This window comes from Coenobita brevimanus, chromosome 55 (genome assembly GCF_032717465.1).
Source record: "Coenobita brevimanus isolate Jiangsu-jjx chromosome 55, ASM3271746v2, whole genome shotgun sequence".
NCBI classification, from domain to species: Eukaryota; Metazoa; Arthropoda; class Malacostraca; order Decapoda; family Coenobitidae; genus Coenobita; species Coenobita brevimanus.
In genome coordinates this window covers 4,348,163-4,363,060 of record NC_137008.1, presented here as the reverse complement: position 1 = coordinate 4,363,060, position 14,898 = coordinate 4,348,163, and the positions used below count along the sequence as shown (strand labels likewise).

Below are 14,898 nucleotides of genomic sequence, written 5' to 3'. Positions count from 1 at the left end.
TATTAAGGCTGAAAGGAATATGTAAAAGAATCAAATACTTTTACTTATAGTTCTTTGTATCTCATCCTTCTATAACTGGTAATGCATTGATATCTTTCATATTGTAACAAATTACAACAGAACGAACACTGTAACGGGGGGGAGGGGGATATCACAGTACTTATTATTTGAGCAATGTTGTTTGTGTGCTTGAAGTTTTGATTTTCCAAGATTTCTTCCAGCTCACTGTTCACAAACATTCGCAAGAAAACTTTCAGCATGATCAAGAAACTTCAATGACAGCTCTTCCTCGACTGAATTTGCACTTACAGGCACTGAGGTACACCCGAAATCACTAATTTCCCCCCCCCCCCAACTTCTGTAGCCGGAGTCACGGCCAGTGCTATCAGGCGATCGAACACCCCACATCCACCGCCCCTTCCCCGACCCCAAGTGTAAGCGTTCTTGGACAGAGGTGGAACGGCTGATCCTAGTGATGTTACAATGTGTTATGATTGTTTTAATCGACAATCAGAACAGTAGGGGTAAGTATATAAACGATAAACAACCGTAGGCCTATGTCTCTGTAACACAAGGCCCAACTTGCAGTGCCTATGTCACTTAACAGCTTACAACAAGATGAAACAGCTGGCAGGTATACCGAAGTATTGTATGTTATTGATTTGGTGGTGTTTACTACAGAGGTGTATGATAATATTAATATGATCGATACGTGGCGTATCATATTAATATCTTTTTTTTATGCTGGTTAACAATAGATGGGAGTGGGGGACGAGAGGGTATAACAGGCGTTTGGTGGAGAACGAGACAGGAACAGAGAGAGAAGGGAGGTGGAGGTGGGAGCGAGAATGGATAAGAAAAGACATCATATCTTTCAACAGATGCTTTTAACTATAATATAATTATTTGTAACATTATAATATAGGGCATAAGTATATAAGTATATAGACAATAACACTGTACATTGTACGTCTTCTTTCAGTTCCGTGCCTTTATCATATGTTGTGGATAACAGCACAGTATTACACATTATATGCCTTTATATACTTATCCCTACTGGTTCTGACTGTCTATAGAAACAATCATGACACATTGTAACATCACCAGCTTTGGCCATTCCACATCTACCCAACAACGCTTACCTGGGGTTGGGAGAGGGTCGGAGGATGTGGGGTGTTCGATTGCCTGGTCACTCACTGGCCGCGCCTCCGGCTGCTAGGGACGAAGAAATTAATGCTTTCGGGTGTACTTAAAAAAATACCGTTAAATATACAGTACAGCTTCAGACACCTCATTTTCAACCTCCAGCATATTATTATGCATGTATGGAGTAGATGGGAAGTTGTTGAATGCTGTGAAGAGTATGTACGATGGTGCGAAGGCTGCAGTGCGTGTGGATGGTGAACTAAGTGAATTTTTCTCTTTGAAAGTTGGTTTGAAACAGGGATGTGTCATGTCTCCATGGTTGTTCAATCTGTACATGGATGGGGTAATAAAAGAGGTATAAGGTAGGGTAGTGGATGTTGGAGTGGCCCTGGTGAGAGAGGATAGTGTTTGGAAACTCCCTGTACTGTTGTTTGCAGATGATACTGTGTTGTTGAGTGAAGACGAAGGGGAGCTGCAAGGCTTGGTGGATGAGTTTGAGAGAGTGTGTAAGAAACGGAACCTAAAGGTGAATGTAGGGAAGAGTAAAGTGATGGTCTTTGAGAGAGGTGAAGTTAGTGAATGTACAGCGAGGTTAGATAGTGAGGAATTGGAAAATGTGAGTACGTTTAAGTATTTGGGTAGTGTGATGAGTAAGGATGGAGGTTTGGAGGGTGAAGTGCTTGAAAGGGTGCAGCAGGGAAGAAAGGTTGCTGGTTCCTTGAAAGCAGTGATAAGAAACAGGGACGTGAGCATGGAAGTGAAAAAGTTACTACATGACAGTATTGTGATACCAACTCTAACGTACGGAAGTGAAGCTTGGACATTGTTGGAAGGACACAAGTCAAGAGTGAGAGCAGTGGAAATGAGTTATTTAAGAGGAGCCTGTGGAGTCACATGGAGAGACAGGCTGACGAATGAGGATATAAAGGAGCGTTGTGGTGTGGATGTGATAGGAAGCGTTATGAGGAACACACTGAGGTGGTTTGGCCATGTGGAGAGGATGAAGGATGAAAGACTGACGAAGAGAGTGTATGTGAGTGATGTGGAGGGGGGAAGAGGGAGGGGGAGGCCGAGGATGAGATGGAGGGATGGGATGGAGAGGTATATGAGAGAGGGGGGTGTGAGTTGGGAGCAGGGCAGTGAAATGGCGGGGGACAGGGTGACTTGGAGGCGATTTGTTTGTGGCCACCCCAAACGGGATTGAGGCGTCTGGCAATAGATAGATAGATAGATGATCGGAGGATAACCAAAACGTCAGCCTTTAGAGTGATGTTATTGGGTTACAACAGTCCATGCTCCAGTGTCTTTATACTTATTTACGGGCAAGTGAGTGCAGCAAGTGAAGCAATGTTTACTCAACGTTCAGCTGAGAAATGAGTGGCCAGACACGATCCAGCTCAGCCCGATCGCGATGGTCTTCAGAGGCTAATAAATTTTCTACTATGTGATATAGAGAAAATATTCTTTCAACAGACAGTAGATACGTTCAGTATATTTCGTTTTTACCTATACATTTACTCATGAGGCAAAAAACTTGGAATCCCAGCTTTCCAAGGGAATGTGTCAGGGCTTCAATTATCGTGGTCCACTATGGAATTGATTTTAAAAAGATTTCTTGTTGTAACAGTACGCTCATGATTTTAAATGAACGTTTTTTCTATGTTTAGGGGGTGAAATAAAGATTATTATTACTAAGAACAGCACTGAGTGGAATATAAGTGTGTCCCCTATATTCTTTTGGCATCATTTTCTTTATATTGTACTTAAAAACGTAAATTTGTCATAAATTATGATAAAGTATTCAGTCCCTTACCTCTCAGTCTTACCCCTACTGTGGTCGAATGCGGACGTTTATGTGCTCTCTACCCCGAGACATTGAGGTGGCCTTCAGGATTATCCTTCCTCCTCATTGTGCAGTGTTAGTGTCATTAATACCCGGCGAGATCAGGGTTACGGGTAAGGGAAAATCAATGCAAAATTCAAGCATGGTGCCATCCCCCCAGGTGCCACAACACAAACTGCTGCCGCACTAGTGCTGGCCCCCTTGGCTGCTGTGCGCCATCTCACACACTCCCCCAAACTTCAGCCCTGGCTGTTGGTGATCCTGCTATATCCAACAAATCTATTACTGGAACAATTAAACGCATCAAGCTCGATGGTGCTCGTGATGATGATGATGATAGTGCCTCATGTTTCCCAACAGGGGAGCACACTGAACTGGTGGTCACTAACCTCAGCACCCCGCCGCTGAATCCCAACCATCGAGAATGGCCCTCTGCCATAAATTTATACCCTTCCAGCCCTGATGACTGCCTCTGCCCTCGCCAGCAGCACCTGTCTGGTGGACCCATAGCCTGCTCCCTGCCCATGGCTCCGTCCTGTCATACCACAAGACCAATATGTGCATCTGGCATTCCCCACCACATGCACACCTGTTGTTCATGATGCCTGGGGCCAATGTACTTCCATCCACTACCTCATCACTCGACAACCAGAAGCTGTTCACTTTATGCCTCTTGCACCTCCTATCATCTACGTCGATATGAATTATCCTGATCTCATCCAGACCCTAACAACTGAGGGGCTTTTTGGCATCCAGTTTGTACTTCATGATGCTTTCCTTCAAACACACAAATTCCCGGAGTGCCTAGTCAAACGCTTGGCAGTTGATGGTTCTGTTGATGACCTGCACGTAGTACCAGGTGTCAACTGGGCACGTCGCCTGTACAACTCTTTTGACGAACCCATCAACTGTGCCACTGTTGAATGGGAGGGACAATACTCCCCCTCTCCCGAATTCTGCTATGAGCTACTCCTTCGACCCTGTACCTTTGTAGAAGCCAAGCCCTCACAAGCTTTGTGTTATTGCTGTTATGAGTCCAGCCAAATCTCAAGCTACTGCTGGTCTGCAGAATGGTGTGGTCTGTGCAGTGCCTCCCATTCAACCACAACCTGCCCTGTCAGGCACTCCGCCACTTTTCACTCTCCCAGTCCCTGTGCAGCTGATCCCCACTAACCTGAGTTCCCAGAATTGCCCCCACCTCCTGCACTGCCAGCACCCCACTGACCCTATGGCTGCCCATCCTCGTCTCCTATGTTCACTGCAGTTCCAGTGTCCCCGGTGTGAGCGTGAGGGCGTAACTGCATGGCACCTGGACTGCCCAAATCATCACTCAGTCCATCCTGCCCCTGCCCCAACTGCCCCCTCTGCTCCTGATCATCAGCTGATACATCCTTCTTCCTCTGGTTCAACACCATCCCCCCTCTTTCCTCCCCCTCAGCCTCTGCCCCTCCCCGTGCCCAACAACAAGTTGCTCACCCCTCCCTCTCTCACCCCCTGACCCACCAATCAGATCATCAGCTGCAACTCTGCAACAACAGTACGATGAACTACGCAGTTTGCTTTCTTATGTACTTTCTTACCTTAATACTCCTTCTGTGCCTACATCACAGCTCCCACAAACCAATTCCAACGTAACAACCACTCATGCTGGTAGCCCTGTTCCTTCCCTCTTTCCCGTCTCACCTCAACCCAGCCTTGTCCCTACACCTGTGTCTCAGCCTCATCCTTTCACGCAAGACCCCTCTGTTTGTATTCCCTCACCCTCTGCTTTTCCCCACACATCCTCGTCTCTCTGCCACCCCCTCCTCTCCTCCACACTCCCCATACCTCCCTCTCTCACGGCAACTGCACATATGGGACCCCCCTCTCTACTACCTCCCCACCCACCCTACTCTTCCTTTCCGCCACTTTCCCAACCATGTGTTCCCCATCCCTCTCATGATAATTCTCCATCTCCCCTCTTTTCCTAATGGCTCCCAAACCCAGACAATACAAAATATTTTCTTGGAACATACAAAGTGTCCACTGCCTCCTGGCTGACCTTTCTCATTATACTTCATCTCATCACCCTGCTGTTATCTGCCTTCATGAAACTTTCCTTCACTCTCACTGACCAAGACCCCCTCCCAGGCTTCGGGGATACGCTGGTATCAAACACATTCTGGCCAAGGCCTGGTTACATACATTCGTAACTCTGTTCCTTACACTGTTATTTATTTATTTTTTTTAAATAACAGAACGGAGGAAGGAAAAACAAATGGAGAAAAAAAAATAATCACCTTTCTCTTCTTGTTCCTCTCTCTTTCACTTATTACACCTCGCTGTCAGTGATGCATCTTTGTCTGTATGTAACGTCTATCTCAGTTCAATGGGGGTGACCCCACCACTTTCCCTACCCATTGCTCCTCACCTATAGTTTACCTGGGCGATTTTAATGCATCTCATCCGTCATTTGGCGGTTCCCGTGTTTCTCCTGCTGGTCATTGTCTCCGTGACTTTGTCAATAACCATCATCTGCATCCTTTTCCCACTTCTCATCCCACTCATGTTTGGGGAGGTTATCTCAGTCTCGTACTAGATAGCGAAGTGGTACAACATGCTGTCACTGTTGACATTGTCTCTATTCTTATCTCCGACCACAATGCCATCCTTACCACATATTCCATTCCCATCCTAAACTTTCAACATTGCCATGTCAGGAAAAAGATTTATACCCCTATCCCACTGCAACCCACTTTCTAGGACATGCTAACCACCTAGTTTGCCAGTCATTCGTTCACCACAGTCAACTGGGCTTTACACCTCCTTAATTACCAAAGTACAGACCTTTTATAATCATTATGTGCTGCAAGTCAACCACATAAAATACTCTGCCCATCAGGCTGGGGAGTGGGTACAGGATCGCCGTCTATGTGGCAGCAAGGAGAACGTGCGGTGAGCAGTGGTTGTGTACTGCACTGACTGCATGGCTGACAACCTCCACTCCTATCTCACCGCAGCAGTCTTCCTGCAACCTCAGACACAGTGTTCGCCACGAGTTTTGGCATGACTTTCTCCTGCATATTAATCCACACATTCCTCAATCTAGGAATTGGCGGCTTGTTAACAGAATTGTTCAGTCACGTGAGTCCATTCCCCTCCTTTCCACCACAGTCCTGTGGAATATGTCAGCAACCTAGTCGATAAATGGTCCACCCAATCTCAGCTGACATCCCTGCCTCCCCCCATCAAGGCTTGCCTTTCGGCTGCTAGCAGCAACAAGCTAGCACTCATTGCAGCGGCTCATTCCACGCCCTCTCCCCTCGATGATCATCCCATCACCAGTGATGAGTTGTGCCTTGTGCTGTTGCAAGGCACGGTAACTGCCTCGGGTGATGACGGGATCACCTATGCCACACTAAGACTCATTGCTCAAGTCCCTGGCAATCCTTTACTTACACTGTTCAACTTGAGCCTTTCTGAAGGCAGTCTTCCTGCAGAATGGACCCGTAGCATCATCATCCCCATCCCTAAGCCTAATTTCTCTTATTTCTGTCCCTTTCCCCTAACTTCCTGCACATGCAAAGTCCTTGAGAAAATTCTTTTTGCAAGGCTCCATGATCTTCTTCAGGACCAGCTCTCTCCCTGTGTCTTTGGTTTCCTCCCAGGCCAAAGCATACGAAATTACCTTGTGGAATTACTCACTCATCTCACATCCTCCTCCTGTACAGCCTTCATTGACCTCAAAGCTGCTTTTGATGTCACAAACCATGACATCATCCTTGACGAACTTGCCCACCTGGTTGTATCTGGCCGCCTGTAAAGCTGGCTGGAAAGCTACCTGTCCCAGTGCCACTCCTGGGTTCTGTTTTGTGGGGCAGTTAGTGTTTACCGACCCTTCAGTCTTTGCACACCTCAGGGTGGGGTATTTAGCCCATTTCTCTTCAGTCTTGTCATAAATAAACTCCTCCACTTTTTTTTAGGTCCTATCCCTGACTCCCCTCTGATCCTATCCTATGTTGATGATACCTGCATCCTCTCCCTTTCCCCCGTCATTATCCAATGTCTCCTAGTTAAGTTTGGCCAGGCTGCTTCTGCTTGTGGGTTGATTATCAATACTGCCAAAACCAAACTATTTGCCCGATCCCTGACTAATAAGCTTGTTTGCACAATCATAACCCTCCTCAGCTTTCATCTTGAGGTAGTACAGGATTATACATATCTTGAAATTCCTCTCTCTTCTCTTTTTAACTCCTCCCAGTAAGTCGCCATTATCTGCACCCTCCTCTACTGCAGACTTAAACTCCTTGACACGCTGACTTGTGACTCATATGGGGTTTGCATCCCAATCACTCAATCATTTTACCTATTGTTTATTTGCTGTCTTCTTGATTATTATACCATCCCTCTCGTTCTTGTCCCCCTAGCACAGCTCCTACCACTTGAAGTGGCACAAAATCAGGCAATGCGTCACATTGTCCACTGCTCCAGGTCTGCCAGAGAAGTCAACATTCTCCTAGAACTCAATCTGTGTTCCATTACCGACTGCATTCATACAATTGGAGTCTGCTTTGCCACTTGGTGTCTGACCACATTTCCATCTCCGGCTCCATCCTTTTCCTCCTGAGTGGTTGATATTCTCTCAGATACCACTCACCTCGACCAGGTCCGGCACACTCACGTGCCAGGCCTGTCATCCTGACTAAAAAGAATTCATCCAGCACTCATCTGTCCTCTCCAGCTTTCTGGTCGAGATCCCACCAGTATCTGTGCTGATCTTGTCACTCCCATCCCTACTGACACTTTGCCTCCTACCTGGACAAGAACAACTCCTGCTGTGCACTACACGCCTTCTGCCACTGCTTCTGACATTTTACCAGTCTCTCCACAGTTCTCCATCACTGAAACCCTTAACTCCATAGCCTGCACCTACCATTCCCATCCTATCCACATCTGCCCTGATGGTTCTGCCGGGAGAGAGCAACTTGCATTGCCTTTACTAACTCTGCTTCCCCCACCTTCACCACTACCCACCGCCTTCCCAGCTGGGCCAGTAGTATGCAGTGTTAACTATTTGCTATACGCTCTGCTCTCTCAACATCTACCAGGTCTCATCTTCAGTGATTCCCAAGCTGTCGTTGCACTAATTCACAGTCCCTCCCCCCCCCCCCCCGAGTCCCTCCCCTCTCCTCGCCTTGCTCTACTCCCTCCTTCATTACTCACATGCTCTTGGTCTCAGGGTTTCTTTCATTTGGATCCCAGCCCATCCTGGTCACATGTGCCACGACCAGGCACATCGTCTGACCCAAGCTGCCTGTAACTTACCCCTAGCTGCCATCCGCCTCTCTGTGTCCAAAACGATTGTCCAGAGAGTCCTCGAGGAGTCCAGGGAGGACCTTGCCCTACGTACCGATGCTGAACGTCCCACTAGTGTCACCATCCAGCAGTATGACAACTACTGTGGACTGAGACACACATATGGCAAACGCGCCACCCTCACCTGCTGCTGTGGTGTGGCCGTCGCCCACATTCGCTTAGTGTATCGCTCCTCAGGGGAAGTCACTGGATAACCAACAGGCCATGTAAATTCTGTCATAATCCCATGGATGAAGCATTATCCCATCACATCGTTAACTGTCTGTTTATTGCCCCCTTCAGACTCCCTGGATTATTGTTTTCTGCTTTGTGTACCTAATTCATCGCAAATCTTCATGTACTCGAAGACATCCTCACCCTTCATCCTGTCTTCCATTCATTGTAATGCCCTGGCACTAGGACAATGATCGAACATTTTAGCATATATATATATATATATATATATATATATCCCAGAGTGTTGGGGCTCGTAATGAATGGTAAATAAAGATCCTAAGAAAGAAAAAAACTTACCACTCGGTCGCGCCCTCTCTCTCTGCCCACAAATTAACATACGTGTCACAGATTATTTCACACACAGGCCAGTCAAACTGAGCCTTCGCATCACAGAAGACTTTTCTATCATTACTTCCTTCATGTGCTTAATATTTTGTTTATTACGAGTGAGCAAGCACAGCGAATGAAGTGATGTTTACTCTATGTTCAGCTGAGAAATGAGCGGCCTAATATGACCTGGCCCGGCACAACAGGGATGGTTTTCAGAGGCTCAAAATTTTTCTAGTATGTGAGATAGAGATGAAATTCTTTCAATACTCGCGAAGCGATGTTTACTCTACGTCCAGATGAGAAATGAGGAGACCCACACGACCCAGCCCATCCCGACCGCAATGGTTTTCAGAGGCTAATAGCCTGTAGTAAATACATTTAATAAATTTTATTTTTGGCCATATATTTACTCATGAGACCAAAGGAACTCCTTGGAATTCCAGCTTTCCAAGGGAATGTACCAAGGGCTCCAATTAACATGCTCCACTATGAAACTGAATCAAGAAAAAATTTCCTGTTGTAACACTGGTTTGTTGCATGAGTTCTAACAATTAAATATCGGATATTATGCTCATAACAGTACATGAACGCCTTTTTTAATGTTTAGGGGGTGAAATCAGCAAGGCCACACTCCCCATTTCAGGGTTTTATCATTCAGTCAATAGCCAAGCGTTTACCGTCACAGTTGTTTGACACGGCTAGTCAGGGGCAGAGAACTGAACATTGTGCATGTGCTTAATCCTGCTGTTCTTCGCTTTATGCACATCGAGAGAGATAATGTGAGTGAGGGCGAAAACGTGCGACATGAGAAAACATTTACTTTAGCTCAGTTATTTTTCTGTTATTCTTCAACTTCCTAACCAGAAATACTGAAAGCTTACACCAAGGTGAAATTATTGTGATTGGCATATGTACAAACTCTCGCTCACTCGTCCCGGGCTCATAAAGCACACTTTACTGGTTTTTAGAGCTTACAGTCCCAGATTTCACTACACCCTATCATGACAAGCGGTAAGACAGTGAGCAATGCCATTCGAAACCCAATTAACCTATGCGATCTTAGGAGCCAAACATTCTTTTCAGAATATTGTATAGGAAATTCATAATTATTCAATAAAAAAATTGAAGCGCTATTCACTACTCGTCCAATTTGCTATACATCATTGCAAGAGACAAGAAAGCACTCACCAGAATTTTAAATCCCTGAGGTCCGTGTGTTGTACCTTGCTTGCGAGATTCTTGGCTGCATGAGGGGCCATCACTTGGAGCGCCAGGGTGAGATCACGGGCGCAGCGACACATTGGACCCACCACCAGGACGCCGATGCTGTCATTCAGGGCATCAGGGAATAAGCCTGCACCCTCCAGTGACACCCATCCTGCCCACAAACACGTCAATATTAAATACATCCACACCCTTATACGGCATTCATCCTACCCACAAATATGCAATTATTAACACACCAACATCCTCTAATGACATCTACCCTGCCCACAAGCACAGTACTATTAATCGATATCGTCCAAAAATCTTTGGCCTACATTGGTTGAGAGCAGACATATTAGAAGACTTATGCGACTGCACCTCAGCAAGGCTACACAGTCCCCCTTGCACCAGTGTAAGTTTTTTTTTACCCACCAGAAGTAGGTTTGTGGCCGAAGGTGCCGCAGCAGAAGGAAGGAATTCTGATGGAGCCACCCACATCACTGCCAATGGACAGAGCAGTTCCGCAGCTACTTAACAAGGCAGCCTGGTCATGTGAAACTCATTGTTACAATCTCTCACTGAGTTCTTTCCCACTTGCAGATTATTGTGAACACTACTGTCTGTTGTTTTCATGACCATTTTACACATGACACAGAAAAGAAAAACTGGTAAATCTAGTTTCAGATAATATAATAATGATAATAATAATAATAATAATAGTAACAATAATAATAATAATAATAATAATAATAACAGTAACAATAATAATAATAATAATAATAATAATAATAATAATAATAATAATAACAACAACAACCACCACCACCACCACCACCACCACCACCACCACCACCACCATCATCATCATCATCATCATCATCATCATCATCGTCAAAAAGAAAATGCAAATATGATAGTTGGAATTAGGGGAAAATGTTCAGAATATGACTAAAAGATCAACTGTAAATAACAATATACGTTACTGGAGAAATTTTTTGAGAATAGGGTTAATGATGGCTATATCCAGCTATCTCTTCCAGTTCAGAAAGTCTTTACATAACTGAATAAAATAATTTGATTTTGCAGGAACAAAATGTAAAGTACGTTAAAGGATTTAAGGAGTTAGCACCACTATGGGTAACAATAAACCTGCTTGCCTAACGTAGGTTTGATGAAATAATGTAGGCTACGTGTATGCTATAAGAAATTTAATAGCATAATGACCAAGGACAAATAACAAAATGAAGAAAAGTACCAGTACCTCGCCCCCAGAGGATCCCCCTGGTGTCCTGGTGACGTCGTAGGGGTTGTTGGTGCGGCCATACATGGTGCAGGATGTCTCGCACCACATTCCCAGCTCAGGCACATTGCTCACACCCAGCGGGATAGCTCCTGGGGGAACAACACACCAGGACGGTACACTATTTTCAGCTTAGCCAAAGTGCACCATCATCTTGAAAAGTCGGAGGAAAAACTCAAATTTCGCGACTTTGCTGCAGTTGTGAACAAAAACCTGAACTTCGGTATTATGATGGTGGAACCTTATGGAAATAGGAGTCTTTAATCTTAAAAGGCAAATATTTCAAGGTCAAGATCAGCCACAGTTTTAGTATCAGCTAAAGAATTAGCCATAAAACGAGTTTCACAAGGGCTGGACGACTAGTTTTAGTGTTAAAAAGTTCACTGTACTCATTATATGGCCAAGCCACACCTTACTTTCATGAAGTCCAAAAGGTCACTTGGTAACATACATTGGGTCATAAGGTCAGCCACATTAACGCCAGCTCTACTTACACGTTGATGGGTGTAACGCTCAAATTAATGTGTGACGTGTCTCATGAACTGTCAGAAGCCAATGGTGATTATACCGCTGATGATGACCAGAACAGAACTCTTAACTTAAGCACTGAGAAGGGCCATAATACAATTGTTGTTGTTGTTTTTGCTAAAGCTTTGATTTGGCAGAGGAGATGAACGCACGATATAATGACAATGATTTTCTTCGACCTCGGAATTTACAAATTATTTATGTCCACCATGAGTATAGAATAACGCAGTAACGCTAACTTTCGCAACCAACTGGACTTGTTACAAAGTCAGTAATTTCAGAACTGCAGCTGGTGCAAAATAATAGGATTCTGTAACACTTTCTCCTCTCAGAAATAAACCTTTCACCGCGGTTGTGCGTGTGTGTGTGTGTGTGTGTGTGTGTGTGTGTGTGTGTGTGTGTGTGTGTGTGTGTGTGTGTGTGTGCAGTATTTTCCTTACTTTCATTGGATCCGGTTAGTAGAGGTCTTTCCAACTGGACGGGTTAGACGCAGCCCTCTTCATAAGCTTTTCTGTTAGACGTCCTCCGCTAGTCTTATGGAAATAGTTTGGTAGCAGCAAGAATGAAAAATAAACCCCATCACTGAGTTGATGAGGTTGACAATGAAAGCAGGTGATTCTTACTTTATGAATATGTGCTAGGATCATCATCTCGTTGGCTGATGATTTCCAAGCACCGCCTCCTCGGCGATTTCTTTTTTTTTTTCTTTTTTTTCTTTGTATTTGCCCAACTTTAGCCATAGACTTGATAGCTCGTTCACTCAGATCCAGTAGTCCTCGTCCGACACACTTTCACATGTCACCACTTCGGCACTAATAGCCTACCTGCCATTCATACCGAATATATACTGGGCTGTTTCGTTCAAAACTGGGGTGATGGTATTAACGACAGTGTTTTTATGACATAGGTGGGCCTTGTGGAAGATTTTTAGAATCTAGTTTTATGATGAATATGCAAAATTAATATTTAAGGAACAGTCTAAAGAAATTAACTGGGGCCGAAGTGTTACAAACTTTGGTGTAAGTCAGAGAGGAGCCCCGTCATCTTATCTTCAGTAGCGATTTATTTTGCATTACAAACCTCATCATTACCTTCCGTGATATTCACATAATTTTTCTATACTGTACACACAGATTACATACACTGCATACAAGAAAATATTAATTATTCGAGATAGAAATAATGATAAAGAAGAGGAAATACGATGCTTCCATGGCCTGTTGAGTCCCGAAACATCTCCAGATTATCCTATCCATCCTGGCATGTAATATTCTCGCAAAAGGATAGCCTTTTGGAGCCGGGGGAGGTAAATTAAACTTTATAAACCCAAAATAATATTAGAGGCAATTCCTAAAATTCCTGTTTCCTCTAGTAACTGCAAAAATAAACAAAATCGGAAATTACCTTGCTCTAAAGGGTTTAGGCTACTGTCAAAAATACTGGCCTAAGTCTGTTAAGCCCATGAGAAAATAAGCCAAAGGTAAGTGAGACCTTACCTGCCATTCTAAGCCTGGCCACCACCACAGCGTCCTGCTCAGCCTTGATGCCCCGCCTGCTGACAATTCCACCGGTGTGGTTCATGCCTGCCGTGCAACACACACACGATATATATATATATATATATATATATATATATATATATATATAGATATATTTGTGTGTGTGTGTGTGTGTGTGTGTGTGTGTGTGTATATATATTAATACATAAAGATATATAATTATATATATGTATATCAATAGGCCTATATATATATATATATATATATATATATATATATATATATATATATATATATATATATATATATATATATATATATATATATATATATGGTAAAGTATGCGTTTTCGTACGCTGAAGAACGAGGGTTCGCGCCCCACCAAGGTAATAAACTTTGGGAGCGTTCTTCTGGCCACGGCCACGTACTGCATTGGCGGACACAAAGGGTGCTGTGCTTGAACCAGTGTCACATAGTAAAGTATGCTTGCACCCAGTTGGCTTGAGCGGGCCGATCACACTTGGTTCACAGACTACACACACATCCAAAGCCACTCCAGCACAACAGTTACACTTACAAGCACTTCTCACCCTACATACAATCTCTACCAGACAGCCTAAGCCACTTGGTGGAGGTACATTGGCTGTATCGTCCCCACTTCGGTAGGGATAGGCCGGTCCTGCAGACACTCAAACGGCTGATGAGATACCTGTATATATATATATATATATATATATATATATATATATATATATATATATATATATATATATATATGCTTCCAAATATGCATGCATATGTATGTATGTTTTCGTTTTTAGTTTTCGTTTTTAAAGGTTCCAACATGCTTGCATGCATCGGCCTTAGTCACCTAATGGCGGCTCTCCACGCTGCAGGATCCATTGCAGCCTCCCTGTTCAGTCCCTTAACCCTGAGGTCACACTTAATGACCTCGTCCCATGTCTTTCTCGGTCTACCCCTCGTAACCCCACCCCCAATATTAACACTTCTCACCTTCCTCACCCAATTATCATCCCCCATCCTCTCCACATGTCCAAACCATCTCAATCTACCTCTTCCCATCACAACACCAATACACTCCAGTCCCATCCTACCTCTCAACTCTTCCATCGTGAACCCAGCCCCCCCAGACCTTGGACACAGGGACGCACTACACATCCACCTAATCATTGTCATTTCTGTACGTTTGAGCCGGCGAATATCCTCCTCCTTCACTGTCCAGGTATCACTACCGTACAGCATTACACTCCCAACACATGCTGCATACAAAGACCCCTTAGCACGTAGGGAGAGTCCTCTCAATGTCAGGAGAGGCAACAACTCCCTGAACTTCTTCCAACCATTTCTCACCCTAGCCACAGAGCTAGCTCCAGCCCCACCTCCAGCACACAACATGTCTCCCAAATAACAAAACTCCTCCACACACTCAAGAGATTCACCAGCCAGTTCAATTC

General features: G+C 44.5%; 1 protein-coding gene across 1 annotated transcript in view; it reads right to left on the bottom strand.

Annotated features, from left to right (window-relative positions):
- LOC145401201 (fatty-acid amide hydrolase 2-A-like) overlaps window positions 1-14,898 on the bottom strand; it is a 78,025-nt gene that overhangs the window by 20,434 nt on the left and 42,693 nt on the right. The window contains exons 5-8 of the mRNA XM_080273505.1: window positions 13,421-13,507; window positions 11,358-11,488; window positions 10,529-10,640; window positions 10,079-10,268 (exon numbers count right to left, since the gene is read on the bottom strand). Coding sequence (XP_080129631.1) covers window positions 10,079-10,268; window positions 10,529-10,640; window positions 11,358-11,488; window positions 13,421-13,507 — 520 coding nt within the window. The remainder of the gene's footprint in view (window positions 1-10,078; window positions 10,269-10,528; window positions 10,641-11,357; window positions 11,489-13,420; window positions 13,508-14,898) is intronic.